The 17,083-nt window shown below is 39.6% G+C and overlaps 2 protein-coding genes and 1 long non-coding RNA gene across 5 annotated transcripts in view; 2 read left to right on the top strand and 1 right to left on the bottom strand.

The window, feature by feature from the left end:
• Nucleotides 1-5,420, bottom strand: part of LOC112574956 (tyrosine-protein kinase Abl-like) — a 30,811-nt gene extending 25,391 nt beyond the window's left edge. For all 3 annotated transcript variants that reach the window (XM_025256393.1, XM_025256394.1, XM_025256395.1), the window contains exon 1: nucleotides 5,084-5,420. In XM_025256393.1, coding sequence (XP_025112178.1) covers nucleotides 5,084-5,189 — 106 coding nt within the window. In that variant the 5' untranslated portion in view covers nucleotides 5,190-5,420. The remainder of the gene's footprint in view (nucleotides 1-5,083) is intronic.
• A 2,504-nt stretch (nucleotides 5,421-7,924) lies between these two features.
• LOC112575989 (probable palmitoyltransferase ZDHHC12) lies at nucleotides 7,925-13,510 on the top strand. The gene is made up of 6 exons (XM_025258173.1): nucleotides 7,925-8,072; nucleotides 8,312-8,427; nucleotides 9,895-10,028; nucleotides 10,848-10,979; nucleotides 11,502-11,668; nucleotides 12,403-13,510. Exons 2-6 carry the CDS (start codon nucleotides 8,322-8,324, stop codon nucleotides 12,725-12,727), a joined length of 864 nt encoding a protein of 287 aa, XP_025113958.1. The 5' UTR covers nucleotides 7,925-8,072; nucleotides 8,312-8,321; the 3' UTR covers nucleotides 12,728-13,510.
• A 1,363-nt stretch (nucleotides 13,511-14,873) lies between these two features.
• Nucleotides 14,874-17,038, top strand: LOC112575442. Its single transcript, XR_003101641.1, has 4 exons — nucleotides 14,874-14,994; nucleotides 15,518-15,746; nucleotides 15,858-15,989; nucleotides 16,464-17,038. It is a non-coding gene; the product is annotated as an uncharacterized LOC112575442 (long non-coding RNA).
• Nucleotides 17,039-17,083: the final 45 nt, after the last annotated feature.

Raw genomic sequence — 17,083 nt, 5'->3', positions numbered from 1 at the left:
TCTTTCTCCCTTCCTCTTTCCCCTCTCTTTTAACTTCCCTCCCCCCTGGATCCTTCAAATTCTGCAGGCGCACGCTGTTACGAAACGAGAGGTTTTCCCACTCGTATCCCCTCCACACCACCTCCCTTCTAATGCCTCTAAAATGTAACAGCACCAGGCTGGGACAGGTGGGAAGGATGGTTGCATGATGGGGAGTGGGGGACTGGATGAGAGTTCCCCCACTCCCTCTCTTCGCAAACTCCCCTCAGACTCTTGCAGCCGTCAGCGAGAAAATGTTCGTTCCTCTTCCAGAACTCTGAAAGTCGCATCCCCACAGGCTACTTTCGTTCGCATACCTTCATCAAAGTCTGGTTCAGTTGGGGTTTCCCCCCGACACACACACATGCGTGCTCTCACACACATGCATACTCTCTCACACACACACGCATACTCTCTCATACATGCGTACTATCTCACACACATATGCATACTCTCTCACACATGCGTACTCTCTCACACACACACATACAGCGTGGCTGAGAGCGATGCCAACATCCCCCACTCACCCATCCACCTACCTACCCAGGGCAGGCCTACATATTCTGGAGCGCAGCAGGCAGCGCTGCCTTATCCTCTGCTCATCTCTAGCCACACACCCTCACCTCGTTTCTAAGCACACTCTCTTCACGTTCCCTGTACCCGGTGGGTGGGGGAGGGAATCTCAATCTCTCCACGAAAAGTGACTGCAAAGCCTACAAGTCCCACCGACTCGGCCAGATTCCTTTCGTCCATCTCCCCTGTTAAAGTACACAGAATGCTGTGTCATTCTCCCTTCTCTCGCCACCCACCCAGTCTCTCCAACCCCCCACCCTTCTCCCTTCGGGCACTCGCCATAGTGTTAGTGCTTGCAGTAACATCACTGGATCTCTCGAAAACTCAAGGCTGCTGCTGAGCCGTATCCTTTGTGTGTGTATTTCCAGACAAGCCAGCGCGGCGAGCGGCTACCGTAGTCTTGGCAATGGGGCGCCGCCCGCAGTGCTCAAACAACAGCCTGTCTTGTGAGCACGGGTCACTGCCGCCTGCAAAAAGGTTTCTGCAATAAGCTCTGCCATGGCTGGAACCACACAGACCGTTGATTATGCCCAGTAACCCAGGTCCACGTCACTCGCTGAATGAGGTTACGGGCCTGCTGACACACCTCGCCCCAAATTGCACAAGTGGACAATAAAACATAAAACACTGTCTGCAATGTTCTCCAGTCTTTTTTAAGTAGTGAAAAAAAACCCACGCCCTTTACTAACATTTAAAAACAAGTGCTACCAACATGCTGCCAATAATTTATGAACACTTTCCTCTCCATTTGAAGCTACTTCAAAACTGACATGAAGTGATGACTGTATTTACCTTTATCTTGATCTTTCACAGCTAATTCATTTTTTATGTTTGACAATTTTAGAGTTGGTAAAGTAATACATGTTTATGATAAAGTTTCTGAGTAACAATTAGCCAGTTAAGTACTTCATATAAATCAATTAAAGTATGGTTGTGGTGGTGGTTGTTCACATGTTAGCCTGTTTTCTATTGTTCCCTTTATTGCAGTTCGTTGTGCTTGTAGCTTCCACCTGCTAGTATTTTTAATAATAATTCACAAGCAGAAATTTTGAAAAGGATGGGTAGAATGTGCAAAGTTGCTTTCCTATGCAAGTCAGAGGAAAAATAGGCCGACAACCTGCTCAACACTATGCTAACCAGTTTGCCACCTTTTGCACAGAAATTTAAGAATGTCAGCTAAAATATTTATCATGAGGATCTGGAAAAAAATTCTGTCCTACTTGATCTCTGCAAAAAAACCTTTCTTTGCTATGTTGTTCAATCATGAGGAGACCTCTTCAGACCTTAATTCTACACACTAATTCTGTATTTTGTTTGTGTTTGCCTTCAGGTACATGTGTCATTTCCCCTTTTTTAGTCTTTCTGTTACTTTTTCTCTTATCTTTCTCTACTAATAAATTCATTTAATTTATATTAAACCACCATTAAATTAAATACCACTAAAAATGAAAAGAGTGGGCTCAACACTGAAAGAGGTTAAGACTTTTCATTATGCCATAAACTAAACCCCTTTCCAACATACCCCTTAACTCTCTCTCACACATACACAATATGGATGTGGGCAAGGAGAATCATGCTAGAATAATGAGAGAGAGAAAAGAAAGAATAAAAATACCATATGTCCAAAGTACAGAAAAGGCAAATAAAAACTTCACAAAGATAATAAATACATTACTTTTTCATTTTAGTACTTCATCAATGTAATAACCATGACAAGAGTATTAAAAAGTATGAAAAGACTGCTGACCCAAGATAACGCATGTCCTAAAATTTCCATTTAATATTGCTTTTATTGCCAGCTAAAATCTGTGTTTCACACAGACACTGTAAATCTAAAAGGTTATCAAAATATGATGAAATTTACAAGATTAGAGAGCAAATATATACTTCTCTCTAACAATAAAAGCAGGGTTTAATTGCCTCACAGTTTTATTAATTTGCACTTTGAAACTTTCTGGTTTCAGAGATTACGGTCTAAGTCTATTCTGTCTACTCTGCTGTTGGTGATTCAAGACAGATAAATCAACTCATTCTGTGCAGTTATTTATCTACAAAGACAGCAACCAAAACTCCAAACTTCTATTTTTCAACAACCTTGTCTGTAAAATGGCAGTGCTTGAGTTTACAGATAATGTCAGCAAATTAGGCACATAGCAGTTGTGTACCCTATTTATGGATAGCCGGTTTGCAGATGGAAATGTCAGATTAATGGGCTCAAATGTGAGACAGGCTAGGCATTCAGTGGGAGGAACAAACCTACACCTAATCACCTGAAAAAGCATCAACAAAACTGGGCAACAGTGAACAAGCCCTCGCCATCTGAGTGGAGGACATATAACTTAGCAGTGGCCCTATCAGGTGTACTGTAGTTCAATGTCGTGTTGTATAAAATATGATTTGCAGCCTTCGAAATAAGTCAGCTAAAAACATTTCAGTCATTGTATAAAACTGGATAAAACATAGATAATATGGCAGACATAGTAAAACTCATAAAAGTCAACAGTCTTCTGATCACAACTGTGAAGACATACAGAATGGGGCAACCCCCCCCCCCAAAAAAAATATGCACCCACTGTTTCAATGCTCATAACCCCATCACACCCACCATTAATTTTAACCACAAATAGCTTGGACCATATGACCATCGAATACACAAAATCGGATGTTAATGCTGACTTGCACTCCACATAAGAATTGTAGACGATGACTTCCAAAAAACATTTAACTATGTGACTATAAACAGCATGATGGGAATCCCCCCACCTTTTCTGTTGCTAAGATCTGCCAAGTTAACAACTCTGACCAACTCTATCCTGCTGCATTTTCTGCCCCATAATATCATTATAAGATTTTGCACACTAATTCCACATTTTGGACTGTCCATTTATACTTACAGGCCATAATACTATTAAGTGTAAATTAATATACATGTGTACATGACAGATGGATGTGTGTGTTGTTGCTCTGTTCCTTATCTCAGGCATTCAGGACTGTGTGTTTAGTGTACATATAGAAAGGGAGGACAGTCATAGATTACTGTAGTCTTTACCTGTACAATTAAAAATGTATGTTTAAAATCACAAATAAGAACTCAAAATGATTAAAACATTATTATTAAGCTTCATCTAGTTCTGATAATGATGATAATGATGATAAGAACAAATTTGAATCATTGTAGAGAACAGTTTGCTTGCCAAGGTTACTAGTTCTGTTTTTAAACTTTCCTGTTAATACTTGAGCTAAAAAATGTTTTTATGGGTAAACATATTTGGAACCACTTATTACCACAGTTGGATCTAGATGTTAAATCTTTATAACTTTCTATGTAAGCAATTTATAAAGTTCTGATTTTGCATCAAGTATTCAAATTGCTAAGTGTTTGCTATTCTCTCAAGTATTTTTAATGCTGTTTTGATAACTGCCTAGATGACATTTGGTGTCCAACTTTCTGTGAGATGAGTAATTTTATACCTAAAATATGATGATAGTAGATGATACTTTCTGACTTTGCAAGTAATATTCAAGTTTTGACTCTTCATCAACTTTTGAAAATAGCTAGCTACTCTCTTCATCTCACACAATTTCCATCACATTTTTCAATACATCCGTCTAGATGCCATTTCGACTTCCACTTTCTGTGACAATGTCAGATAAGTGTAATTTGTCCAACCAGTAAGTTTAACCTCTCAACAAGGAAGTTGTCTGCATGGATAAACTTTGTACCTGCCTACACTAGCCACTGTAGTGCTGTTTTAAATAGCTACTTTGTATCCAATATAGTAAAAATTATGAAGTGCTATTTCTCATAACATAGCAGTAATGTATGCACTGTAGCAAAAAAATCTTTTAATCATTGATCAATATTATGTAAAATATAACAATTAAATCTATAACTAACATCTTCATTGACAGCTAATGTTTCATGGATTTTACACTAAAGAGACTATATTACAATAAAGTTTTTCAACAATGAAAAATGTCTGTGAACAAATACTGTTTGGGCTTATACATTTTTTGTGTAAAAACCTACACAAACTGCACAATAAATATTGGCTTTTTTGCATAATCTGCTCATTCCTGCAGTGGCACGGGCTGAGCCCAGGGAGTGACTAACCATCCTCAATTATTACAAATCCATCATGCCATGGCTCATCTGTCAGTTCGGTTATGTTCGCTCGTCTGAATAGAAGGCTAGACTCAACCCTCCTCCGCTGGATTTCGAATGTCTCCAGACGACGATATGCTTGAGACTAAACCCTTACCCTTCTCTCCCCTTTCTCATCCATCCTTCTCCATCTCTCGACCTCGGGTGAATCATTCTAAAGAAGGTGACAATGACATGCTCTCTAAAGGGAATCGGTGACCAAAGGCAGCATGCACAAGTATCGACGAAATGCTCTCTCTTCGAAAACGTAGGTAAAATCGTGCACACTGACAAAAGGCAAAGACTCACGCCAACGAAGGATCTCAGTGAGTTGTACAAGAAACTTACCTGAATGCTCTGTGAATATATTTCCTTGTGACACCCGTGGTTCTTTTGTTTTTCCCTTGCTTTTGCTGGAACTTGGCCGAGGCTCCTTGGCCTGCTGTGCACCCATTGCTTTTCCCGACACCTCCGAACAAACATTAACAACTACCTAACTGCCGTGTAAACTAAAGATGAAACCATCGTCCTACATCCCTAACATTGTTATTTGTATCTCAGTCCACTAAATAATCCATCCAGTGTCAAACATAAAGCAGATTTGAGAATCAAATTATGTCAGTACGTCCAACTTCCTTCATCAATCGGCCGCCGCCATCTTGCTTAGAAATAGCGAAGTGAAAATGAGGCAGGGACCACACTGGCTGACCTTTCACCTCGCCTTACATGTGTGACGTCACTAATATTTTTACAATTCTTACTCGTTCAATCTGAGATTAGTAATTTACATTACATCATTCTATAAATATTATATATACTAGTTGGGATAGTTTACCTACTATTACAGAATTATTTTAAGGCCGATTTATTATATTCTTTGTCATGCTATGTAGAGCGCTCTTGGGTTCAGTGTATATGTTTGGAGGTGGGGGCGGGGCAGGCGGGTAGATGCATGGGTGGTTACACGTTATTAATGCTCACAAGACGATTACTAAATGTTGTCCCATCTACGAAGTTGTGGATCCAGTTCCAATGCACCTATAACATTCTGTAGGGTACAGCGCGATACAACGGAAGATATTACGAAATGTCGAACAAACACATCGCGATTGGGTTTTCCTTTTAAACTTTGAGAAATAATTTCCTCTGCACTTTTTAACAGATCTCGACTAAAGATAATTGTCGACAGACCCTTAGGGCTCCCTCTTTCACACAGGGATTTTGTAAAGGGTGTTCGGTTACCCCCGGCGATCATGTACACATATAGGACTGACGACGACAAAATTGTGGCGTCACGTTTGTACACATCTGCGCTCATGCTGGTCCTGGGATAGGCCTTATAAACATAAGTTCCTAGCTCTCATATTGGCTGAGTCCCCTCCATCTGCGTAACCGATATGCAACCTATACACTTTGCAGACGACATACATATATGTTCGCAAGTACTGACAAACTGCAAGATCTTACTGGCAGGCCGACAGACAGTTCGAACGCATATGGAATCTAAGGCCAGCACTGATAACAGCAAAGTCATGACCATTAACAATGGCAAGGCGGAAATCTACTTTAATGGGGTGCACTCAAAGAGGTAAGCAGCTTAAAGTATTTGGGAGTCACCTTCTCCAAGAAGTGCAGGCTGTGCAGCTCACGACAGATATCCGACAGGATCGCAACAGCAACAGAGGCAATGGCTAGGTTGGACATGGTCCTGCGCTGCCATAAGTATAATATCCAATAAGGTTTACTGCAAAGTATAATATAAACAAGTCCCCTGAAGTACCGATCCTGTTTTACATATGTGAAACATGGACTCTGCTTGCCGATAAGGAGAACCCAGGCACTCGAGAACAATTAAGTGCCTGAGGAAACTGCTCGATCGGATCTCGGTTGCTACACTCGTAGGACACCAGGAACCTCTACTTGCAACAGTCAAGCGACGTAAGCTGGTCTAGAATGGGCATGGAACACAGCACGACACCCTTGTCGAAGAATGTTCTTCGTACGTTGGAGGTATATATATATGTGGTCGACGCCACGCGGTGGTCAGAAGATCGAAGACCTGGCTTACGAACGTCAAAGACTGGACTCTAAGTCCTTTATAGGACCTGCTGACTGTCACCAAAACAGGCAAGAATGGCGGGCCTTCTTAGCTGCCCTGTCTGTCCATGTACCCCCGTCCCCCCCTCCCACCCGCTCCAACGACAGGTGCCGGTCAAGTGATGAAAGACCGACTTGATTCACAATATTTAGATATCCATGCAATATATATATATCATGGCATCTGTGATGTTGAATCATGTGTTTGTAGACGTGTACCTCGAAGGGTGGAGAGATATTTACCAAGCTTGGGAAAATATGTCTTGCACTGAGATGTAGACAATCATTAGAAGGAAACATTGCACATCACTGGTCCTTTAAAATGGACGGCGATCGTGACTTATTAAGCCCTCGGCATCACGTGGTGTTTCCCTGAACCATATGTTAACATTGTTCGTCTGCTCTTAGAATTAAAATGGCATTGCCATCGGCAGTTTCGGCTCTTTGACACTGCACATCTTTATTACTGGTTTACTTTCAGAACGAATTAATTCAATCTGAAATGATAATAAAGTGCGGAGTGCTGCACTCCTATAGGTGACAACAATATATAGTCTTTTTACGATCGGAGCGGAAACGGGGAAGGTGTGATGGTAGATTTCTCATTCATTGGTAAATTTATCTAGACCCTGTTAAATAACCCCGTTTGCCTCTCGTATTTCTAATTTTTGAGTTCTTTCTGTTGTCTTTGATGCTTTACAACAGCAAAACTGTCAGCAACGCAATATAATTAAGGATTACTTTTATCGACATATTACATAAAGGTAACTTTTTAATCACAAAGTATACTTTGGACATGACTTATTAATAGAATAAGGCAATTCAAGCTTAAACTTCGAAAAACTGGGGACTTAAATTCGGTTACACTTGGCAAACAAACGACCACACCCCTTTTCCCCCAGACACAATGGTGTACTTCACAAATTAAAAAAAAAACAAAACACACAACGTGTTTGATTTATTGCAGGTAATTGAAAAATATCAACACAACTTAGTATACCTATTTTGTGTTTGATCAACGTTGTAGCAGTTGCTGACAATGGGGGAAAAGAGATGAATGGGGTAGCAGAGGTGGGGTGAAGCTCCACGTCTATGCAATCACTCGTGCCAAGGGAAACAACTATAGTATTATAATGAAAAAGTCGTCTGCTATTCCTTCTTAACGCCCTCACAAATACAAAATGGCCGCCCGTCTTTGCCCACAGACCAGCCTGGTTTGCCAGCCGTGTCTGTAAAGCAAGTGAGTCTCTGGCAGTTAAATTGCTGTATCAGAATTTTTTTTTACTTTTTTTCCATATTTGACTGTCACTTATTCTTTGAATGTAATTATTTATGACTATTTGAACATTATGTGTGAGCAAGTAATGTGACTTTCAACTCCTGAGGATTTCATGCTAAGAAAGCGATACTAATCAGTTTTGTTGATATTGATTCATAATTGGTCAGTGGTAGTTTACTAACACTAAGTTACATCGACAGGACACGAAGCATGAAGTGTCCACCGTATCATCGGTGTGGGGCGAAGCTCTTTGTTCGTCTTACGCACACTGTGCTGTGCTTAGGCGTTCCAGCGTCGCTTTTATCTAAGGATACAAGTAAGACTACAACAAAGACTATCCCTAGCTAGCTTTGTTCATTTTGTCTTCCCATACTCTCTTTTCTACCCTTGTCTTTCTTTAATTCTCAGGATCGCTCGATCGAGTGCTTGTGCACTATACCCATTGTCATGCTATATGCGTATATATAGTTCCTTTATGCAGACGGATCGAAGCAACACGTACTTATTTAAAATATATAGTTGTGACAATGCTTTGCATTATTGTTAACAAATTATGGTAGCATTCGTTTTTTAGGCACACTTGAAAATAAAAAGCATTTTAATGAATGAAGTTTTGAAGATTAATATATATTTTCTTACCGCTCTTTTTGCAACACACACACTTTCTCACAAATGCACACTTGTAAGTACTTAAGTCGTCTATTATTTGATACCCTAGTGTTGCTAATTATGTTTTCTTGATAACAGCACATCAAGGGGTTAGACCTGATAATCTGATACTCAACAGAGCCATATGTTGTTGATAGGTTTGCGCATGTACTAGATATACTTAATTTTCACTAAGAGGCTTTGGAGGACCAGACGACTTTGCCATATATCATGTAGGTTTGTTGTTATGTTTGACTGTTTACTAAAATGAGTGACAACAGCTGCTGTGCATGTTAAAGCTTAAAGGTCTACCAGATTGCACATTTTTCAGATGTTCTTCACTGAATTAACTGTAACAATTTTCCCAAATTGCAGTGAATAAACCCTTTCGATCTGTTCTTGAGTCACAGACCTTCAAACATCATCTTGCAAAGAATGAGATAAAAAATCCTGAAAAACAGGAGTGTGCAAGATGTTGTCAAGACTAACCAGTGATTGAGAGACTTAAGACCATATGCTAATTATAGTGTATCTCCATACTTTCCAGATATCATGTTTATACCACATTTTACTTCTTGAGCATGATGTTTGTAGGTTATATTTCAAGAAGGAATGGCGTTTCTTATTTTGGTAAAACATATCTAGAACTGTATTCAGCCTATATTTCTCTGCCATGTAGACCTTTAAGTCAGTGGAATTTTGATGATCTGTGGGGTACAAAATGCCAGATTTGTGTTCTTCTGGCTGGGTAAAGCTTATCACAAGTTATTATTTCTCAAAACCTGTGAATACTCCACCTCCATTCTTGATTCACACCTACAAACATATCACCATGCACATAAATAAGTTTGTCATATTTGTACACTGACACTGACATGCCTTATTAATTAATGTATCTCACTTCTCCTACAGGCTGAATACAGTGTAAATGTAGCCATGAATGATGTCTTTGTCTGTGGTGATGTTTGTAGAAGAGAAGGGAGGTAATCCCCAGATTTGTGAAAATGGTGTCTTGCACTGAGCTTTACCAATCCCACTAGACGTTTAACAGAACAGCTTTAGGTTAGCAAGAAGCATGTAGATGCACTCATATTGTGTGCCGCATGATCGTCTTTGGGTTGTTTTTTTTGTGCAGTTCTGGCACATGCATTGCTGCATGGAGAAAACCTGGTTGTGGGCATACTGTATGTAGCACTGCTGGCCTTTTCTCTCAGCATGTACTATGCAGCTTGTTTTGTTGACCCAGGTTACCTGCCAGTGGTGAAGAAGGTAAGAACAATAGAAATCCCCAGGATGTCTGTAATCTGTTTTTTTGTTGTAATTTAAGCACATAGTCAAAGATGGCATGGTGGTGGTGGTCAAAGATTTTTTAACAGCCTAAAACTTGATCTGTTTACCTTTACAGATTTCCTGTAATAATCATAGGAAATCACCAGACTAACAGGAATTGTGGCTAAGGCCTAAATGTTACATGGGTTTGGTCTTTGGCTATTAAACATTGGATAAAGATTTACACAATTTTTTTGGGATTACATATGAGTTTACAGGTTTGTATGGGTAAAGAGATCTGTAAAAGTGTAGTCCATGCAGGTGAAGATGATGAATTGAGTTTTTTTTTCTTACGGGATAAGGGTCTTAAGTCTTCCAGCACTCTTTAATTCTGACAATAAATTAAGTCTTTTTTTAACAACAAAATAATCATTCATAGTCTTCTTGAATGGAAATAATCATATGCCTTAATTTTAATTCATATGCATCCATATTTATCCCCTTCAAATCCATGTACAGGCACACAGACTAATGTACATGAGCACACACAGGTACACAAACACTTTCTCTCACTTTTCACTTTCTCTCTCTCTCTTGAAGTTGGTCGTGTTGCAGGATTCTCAAAACAACGCAGAAATAATAATGCATACCATCAGCTATAAATAAAAGTCCATGGAGTTCCAGTGACAAAAACAGTGATGGAGAAGGAGTTGTTTGATCTGTGTACATATATGTCATACCAGTTTTACTTTTTGGTCAATTCTAAAGACCTAGTGGTTATTTTTATTATGAAAACTGGGTCAATTTTGATGATTTCAGAGACCTGTCAAACTCACAGCCACCAGCAGTACTGAGGCAGCAGACTCAGATGAGGAAGGGTCAACTATGCTGAAGTTTCAGACATCTGAAGGAGACTTTAAGTACCGTCAGTGTGACTTTTGTGAAATTCAGGTATGGTGTGAATTTGAAATCAAAATGTCTAACCTTCACACATGCATCTGTATAAAAGTGCCTGATGAAGAAAGGATAGGCTCAATAACAAGAAAAATCACTAAAAATATATGGTGCTAGAATATAAACTACTTGCAAACAAATGACTTTTCTAAATTTATAGTAGTAGCTTATCTCCAGATTATATGATAGATTAATCCCATAATCCCATTATTTGGTGGGGGCCTATGTTATTTTCCCCTCTATTTTGATATTTTTTAGAGTGCTGGTGTACAGATTCAATTCAATGATGATGACAGTGAAGAAGTAATTAACTTCAAGATACGTAGCCCCATAGAGAATTTACCCTGCTTTTGAATGCAACTGTTCCCTCCCTACAGCACTAGTTCTGGAGTCTTGAAAAAATTTGGAAATAGTTCAGCTGTTAGCAGCAAACAATAAGGCCCTACTGAAACTGCCACTAGCCCATCAGTTAAGATCTTTATTGCTTCACGCAATGAGCAATGATTTTGGTCTCCTCAGCAACCAATGCGGACCAAGCACTGTGAGGATTGTGGAAAATGTGTCCGCAAATATGACCATCATTGCCCTTGGCTGGAGGCGTGCATAGGGGAGCGCAACCACAAGTTCTTTTGGCTTTTCCTCTTGGCTACCTCTGCACTTACACCATGGACATTATACATGACTTGGTGAGTTGCCCCGTGACTTAACAGTAGTGGTGAAAGTTTTTTAGTCCTTTCCTTTGAAGAAAGTAAATTTTGAGCATTGATGTCATGGAATTCTTCAAAGTATTTGGTTTGATGATGCACAAAGTATCTTTTTGTGTTTTGCACTTGAAGATTTTCTATCAGAGAAAAGAGTTCCACAGCAAGGGGTTATAAGGTCAGTAAATGGCAGTGGCTCACTATGTCTAATTGCAAAATAAATGAAGGTAATCCAGGGACTTCATGGTTATTGGAGGGTGTTAGAAACCTCACGTATCCTATGACCAATATTTTCTCCTCTCCATCATTGCCTTACATTCCCCAACCTTCACAAGGGTCAGATAACTATCACATAGCCATGAGTTAACCGTGGGAAGACTGCTGTGTCATATGGGTATCAGCTGGTGTGCACACCTACAGGTTCAAACACCATTGATTTAAGCACTAGGCTATCCATATTTAGTATCTGCCTGTACATTCCCTCTTCACTTCCTACTGGACAGCTGCTGAGTGGGCAGAGCATGTTTTCCAGCCATAAGCGCCTGCATGCTTTGAATCAGTGTCCTTCTGCTCCACAGTCAAGTGCACTAACCACAAGGCCAGAATAGATCGGTTTGGTTAAATATCAGTGTTTATTTCAGTTAAACCCTTACATTTGCATCCAGTCTTCAGGAAAACTTTATCCTGATCTACACTTGTTTGCTTTTTGTTCTGTACAGGAACGGGATTGAATACCAACCACAGTGGGGAGACTGGATCAAGACAAATATTCTACTCATGATAAATATTTTGATTGAAGTGGCAGGCGGCTTCATTGTGGTGGGTCTCTTGAGCTTCCACACCTTCCTAATGCTGCGGGGGCTGACAACATGGGAAGCAGCCTCTCGAGAACGGATCACCTACCTGAAATACCTAGATGAGAATTACAACCCTTTTAATGAGGGTCTCTGCAAGAACACTTTTTACTTTTTGTGTTCATTCCATAGTCGCAAGTGGGAGGGTGTATACACTAAACATGCTCAGATCAACAGCTCTGTTGCTTGACACTTTGATTATCATGTATTCAAAACAAAAATCAAAAAAACACTGCTGTTTGTAGCTATGTTTCAAAAACTGTTTTGAGATGATGAAACTGAGCCGTAAGTGAAGTATGACACAATACACTTGTAGGGTTTGATTTCTTTAATAACAAAGACTTGGAAAAAAGTAAAATTAATGTATTATACATAGATGACCTTTATCAGCTTTCACATAATGGCATGTTTTAGAATAGTATTAAATATTTTTTATATTTCTTTCTAAGAAGCACGAGAGATCAGAAAAAGGAAACTTTTAGAAATGGAATACATTTAGATGTACATAGGTGAATCACTTGGGCAGTTTACTGTCATACATGAGGACGCAGAATCTGACGGTAAAGATTATTTTTGTGAAAGGTGTGTGGTTCGTTCTGTATAAATGGTTATAGAGTGGTTAACAAGAGGACTTGTAGTTCTGTTAAATGTGCAGCTAATTTTTGTCACCTATATATATATAGAGATATATTTCCCTTCAAAATATGTCAAAATGTTCCAAACTGATAATTGTTTTTAACAGAAGCAACAGTGCATTGCAGCTGTAGCATAATATATTTGAAGTATGACATTTTGCTTTGTTGCTATTCATAACTGAATATTTGTGAGATATCATAACAGTGACCTGATGCGTTATGAAATGCAGTTTTCTTTGCCATGGAGATCAAATGACATAGAAGTTAGAGCTCAGTGTTAAAGAGCAATGTATCATTAATTGTTGTATTGTTATGAAGTAAATTATTTGACTCATGCATATTATTTGTTGACTTTTCTGTTACACCCTTTGTCAAAAATGTTACTTCTGTGGCATAAGCATGGTATTCATATTAAGGTCCAGGTACCTTTCAAGCAAGTGTAAATCTTGAATAAGATGACACCACCTGATGGTAAAGTCCTTGGCTTGACCCATCTATAAAAATTTACTATTAATTTCTTAAAAAGCTGTAGACTGGATGTGTATTTGGAACCCTAGCCTACCTTCAAAGTTCTCTTTCAAAATGAACCACAGGGTTTGTGTTTGTATGTGTGGTATTTAAGGTCCAAACCTCTAGAGTTACCTCTGAGATCTAGACTTCTGGCGTCTATAACCTAATGCAAGTCACAACAAGATTTAAGATAAGAAGTTGGTGGACTTCCAACTCTCATTTTCATTCTTTGGGAGTAGGCAAAGCTCGAAGAGTCATGACCAGCTGAGTACAGTGGCCATCTTGATGGGTCTGACCCCTTTCCTCTCCACTCTAATTACCAAACCACTCAAGGAAGAAAAAGTGATTGGAAGCGGGGTATAATTGTTTCAGGGCTTTAATTTGTACCAACACCAAATAATCACAGTTTCCTGAGATTTAATATGTAATTGGTCCTTTCTGTTGATAGTTTCAACAGTAGTAAAAAAAGGTTAGCGGTCATTTTGCACCATGACTATATCGCCTGAGTCAAGTCGTCCCAACTATGACCATATCACACCAAGTAAGACCGCGTCATCCCAACACCGAAAACAGAATAATTCCAGGCCCCAAAATACTGGTTGGGAGGAACTAACACTTGACTCAAGCTCCTGATCCTGTGCAGGTGCGCAGATCCAGGACTGCATTCAACACCCAAAGAACATGCCGCACCTGTAGCTGAACATTGCTTTTCAAGAAAATCGCATTTATGCACCATCATGAGATATGACAAGTGTCTCTCTGTCCTTCACACCCACATAGTCTAGACCAGGGGTGGGCAATTAATTTTCCCAAGGGGCCGCATGAGAAATTGGGATTGTTTTAGAGGGCCGGACTTATATAGTTAACTCAGTTTTACCCAATACTGTCTATATAAGATATATACTGGCGGGCGGGCCGGTCAGAGACAGGAGGCGGGCCGGATCCGGCCCGCGGGCCGGCCTTTGCCCAGGTCTGGTCTAGACTATATACACACCAGCTGATATTTGGGCTTGGGACGGACTTGCACCAACCGGTCAGTAAAACTGAAGTATATCCAGTGCACGCAGCATGCATTGTAAGTAGTTGATCCTCTCTGGTTGGACGACCATTCCTCTCCCCACCCCAACCCCACTTCCGCAGGCTGGCGACAAGGTGACGTCACAGCATCGTGACGTCATTTCATTTTACGCACGCGTGTTGTTGTGAGTGTCGTCATTATAGGCCTCTTGTCAACAAGGACATACAGTCTGGGAGTACAGTCTGGCTTGCTAACAGGTCAGAGCCATTTCCGCATGTAGAATGGAAGGAGAAGGTTCGTTTTGAATGTTTTGGTTTGGTTTAAAGATTGGGGTGGGTGGTTAGCGTGAAACTGAAATTGGCGTCTGTAGGACACGCCGTTCCCAAAAAGAAGAGTGAAAGAATATGAAACTTCTTTAGGGAGAAAAGGATAAGTGAGTCAAGATAATGAAATTCAGAGCTGTATTTCTTGTCCAATGAAGCTCTCATTGGGCATACACGCCTCTGTCTGTCTATTTAGCAAGATGGTGAAATTTTATACACACACACAGAGTATCTAGAAAAGTCTGTAAAACTCACGTGCAAAATTCTGCCTTATAATTTATTGTCTCCTCATGTGTGCTTGCTTACCATAGCAGAGACTTCATTCCAGACAAACATGAATAATGGTCAGTCTACATGAATACCAAGTAAGTCCAAATAACGAGGGACACTGGAATATACTCCATCAGCAATGTTCTGTGTCAAAAAGATGATTAAATTTGATGAGGCACTAATTTGCGTTTTTTGGCCATAATCACAACTTGAATTTGGTCCAGATTCAGCTCAGAGGTGGTCCCTTCGTAGATGTGCATGAGATCAAGAAATGGCTGCCGAAATTCCACACATCTCTTAAAAGCTGTGACTTCAATGAGGGTCATCGCCACACCAGAACACCCACAGCAAAAGAGAGGGAAAATCAGCAAAATCTTTTCTCTTTCAAGAAAACAACGCATTAGAACTCAAAGCTTTAGACAGAATTACCTGGCCTGCGGAAATTTGACAATGGTAATGTTTGAACAGTTTTTATGATCCATGCATGCCGCACAAGATGAAAGAGAAAAGTACCTTTTAAATCACTGCCAAAAGAACTGGAAACTGTTGGGTTTTTTTTTCCAGGGATTCTAGATACCAGAAGGCCGCTTGCTCAAAATGGTTCGGCGCAAGACATCATCAAAGCGCTGCAAAGTTTTATATGGTGTACTAGCTGCCCTGCTAACAGGACCACTACTAATTTTAACCACTCAGCAGGTACAATCACTTTTTCAAATTTATAAATGAAATTTATCCGATATAATGACTCATCATAAAAATTGCCAGTAAAAGATTCCATGACAAACTGAAGGATAAAATATTTTAAACAAAAGACTGTTAGAATGTGGGTCCCAACATTGAATGTTGAGGTAACACACATCTCGATCTAGCAGGTGTTCATGCTGGAAGTTAATGCTGTTCTTCATTATTTTGTTTTCCTGCATTAAAAAACAATAGTTTAAATGTTCAACAAACAGTGCTACATGCATGTTACTGATAACTATAGCATGTGAGTGCATTCTTTTTTTCATACCAGTAACCTTTTTTTATGAAAGGTTCAACCTATTTTTCTTGAAGAATATAATGATTATAAGAGAATGACTTAATTCTATTGTTTGTGGGTTTTTTTTCATATTCTTCCTAGTTTCTGTGATTATTCATACTCAGTCTTTGTCATTTCTTTGTCAATAGGTGTGCGTCACCAGCTATATGCTTCGTCTAAAGCCTCATCGTGGTGGGGATAACCTACTTTTTACTCTCCTTTTTTTCTTTTATATCCTCATGAACATTATAGTCGCTCGCCTCCTCTGGAGTGTAATCAGCAACTTGCATAGATTATGGAAAAGGTCCTCCAGATACTCCAATAAAACACTTATGTACACAGTGTGTGAACCAAACTGCACATGCACAGTGTGTGAACCAAAGAGGACCAGAAGTGGCAAAATATATGGCTACAGGTGTGTTGTGTGTACCAGGTGACGGGAACATTGGGATAGTCTTTGTAAATTGCCTGGTATCTGTACAAGGGTTTCATGGACCTCTGGCAAATAAGAATTGGATGCTTAGATCCTGGGGGCTTGCACAAACACTACAGATGTGACAAAATGTCAGAACGTAGCAAGATGTTGAGCCAGTAGAAGGCAAAATAAAAAGCAGATTAAGCAGTATTTTATGGAATACATAATTTCCCGATATGTTTTTCTAGCCATCTTTACTTAAGTCTTTCAAGCTTTTAAATAGCTCAGAATAAACCAAATGAAATAAGACCAGGTCATTGTATATTGCTGTGTTTTGATGTGATTTAAAATACT

The sequence above is a fragment of the Pomacea canaliculata genome, linkage group LG11 (assembly GCF_003073045.1).
Source record: "Pomacea canaliculata isolate SZHN2017 linkage group LG11, ASM307304v1, whole genome shotgun sequence".
NCBI classification, from domain to species: Eukaryota; Metazoa; Mollusca; class Gastropoda; order Architaenioglossa; family Ampullariidae; genus Pomacea; species Pomacea canaliculata.
The sequence above is the reverse complement of the archived record's forward strand: the minus strand, read 5'-3'. Positions and strand labels throughout refer to the sequence as shown.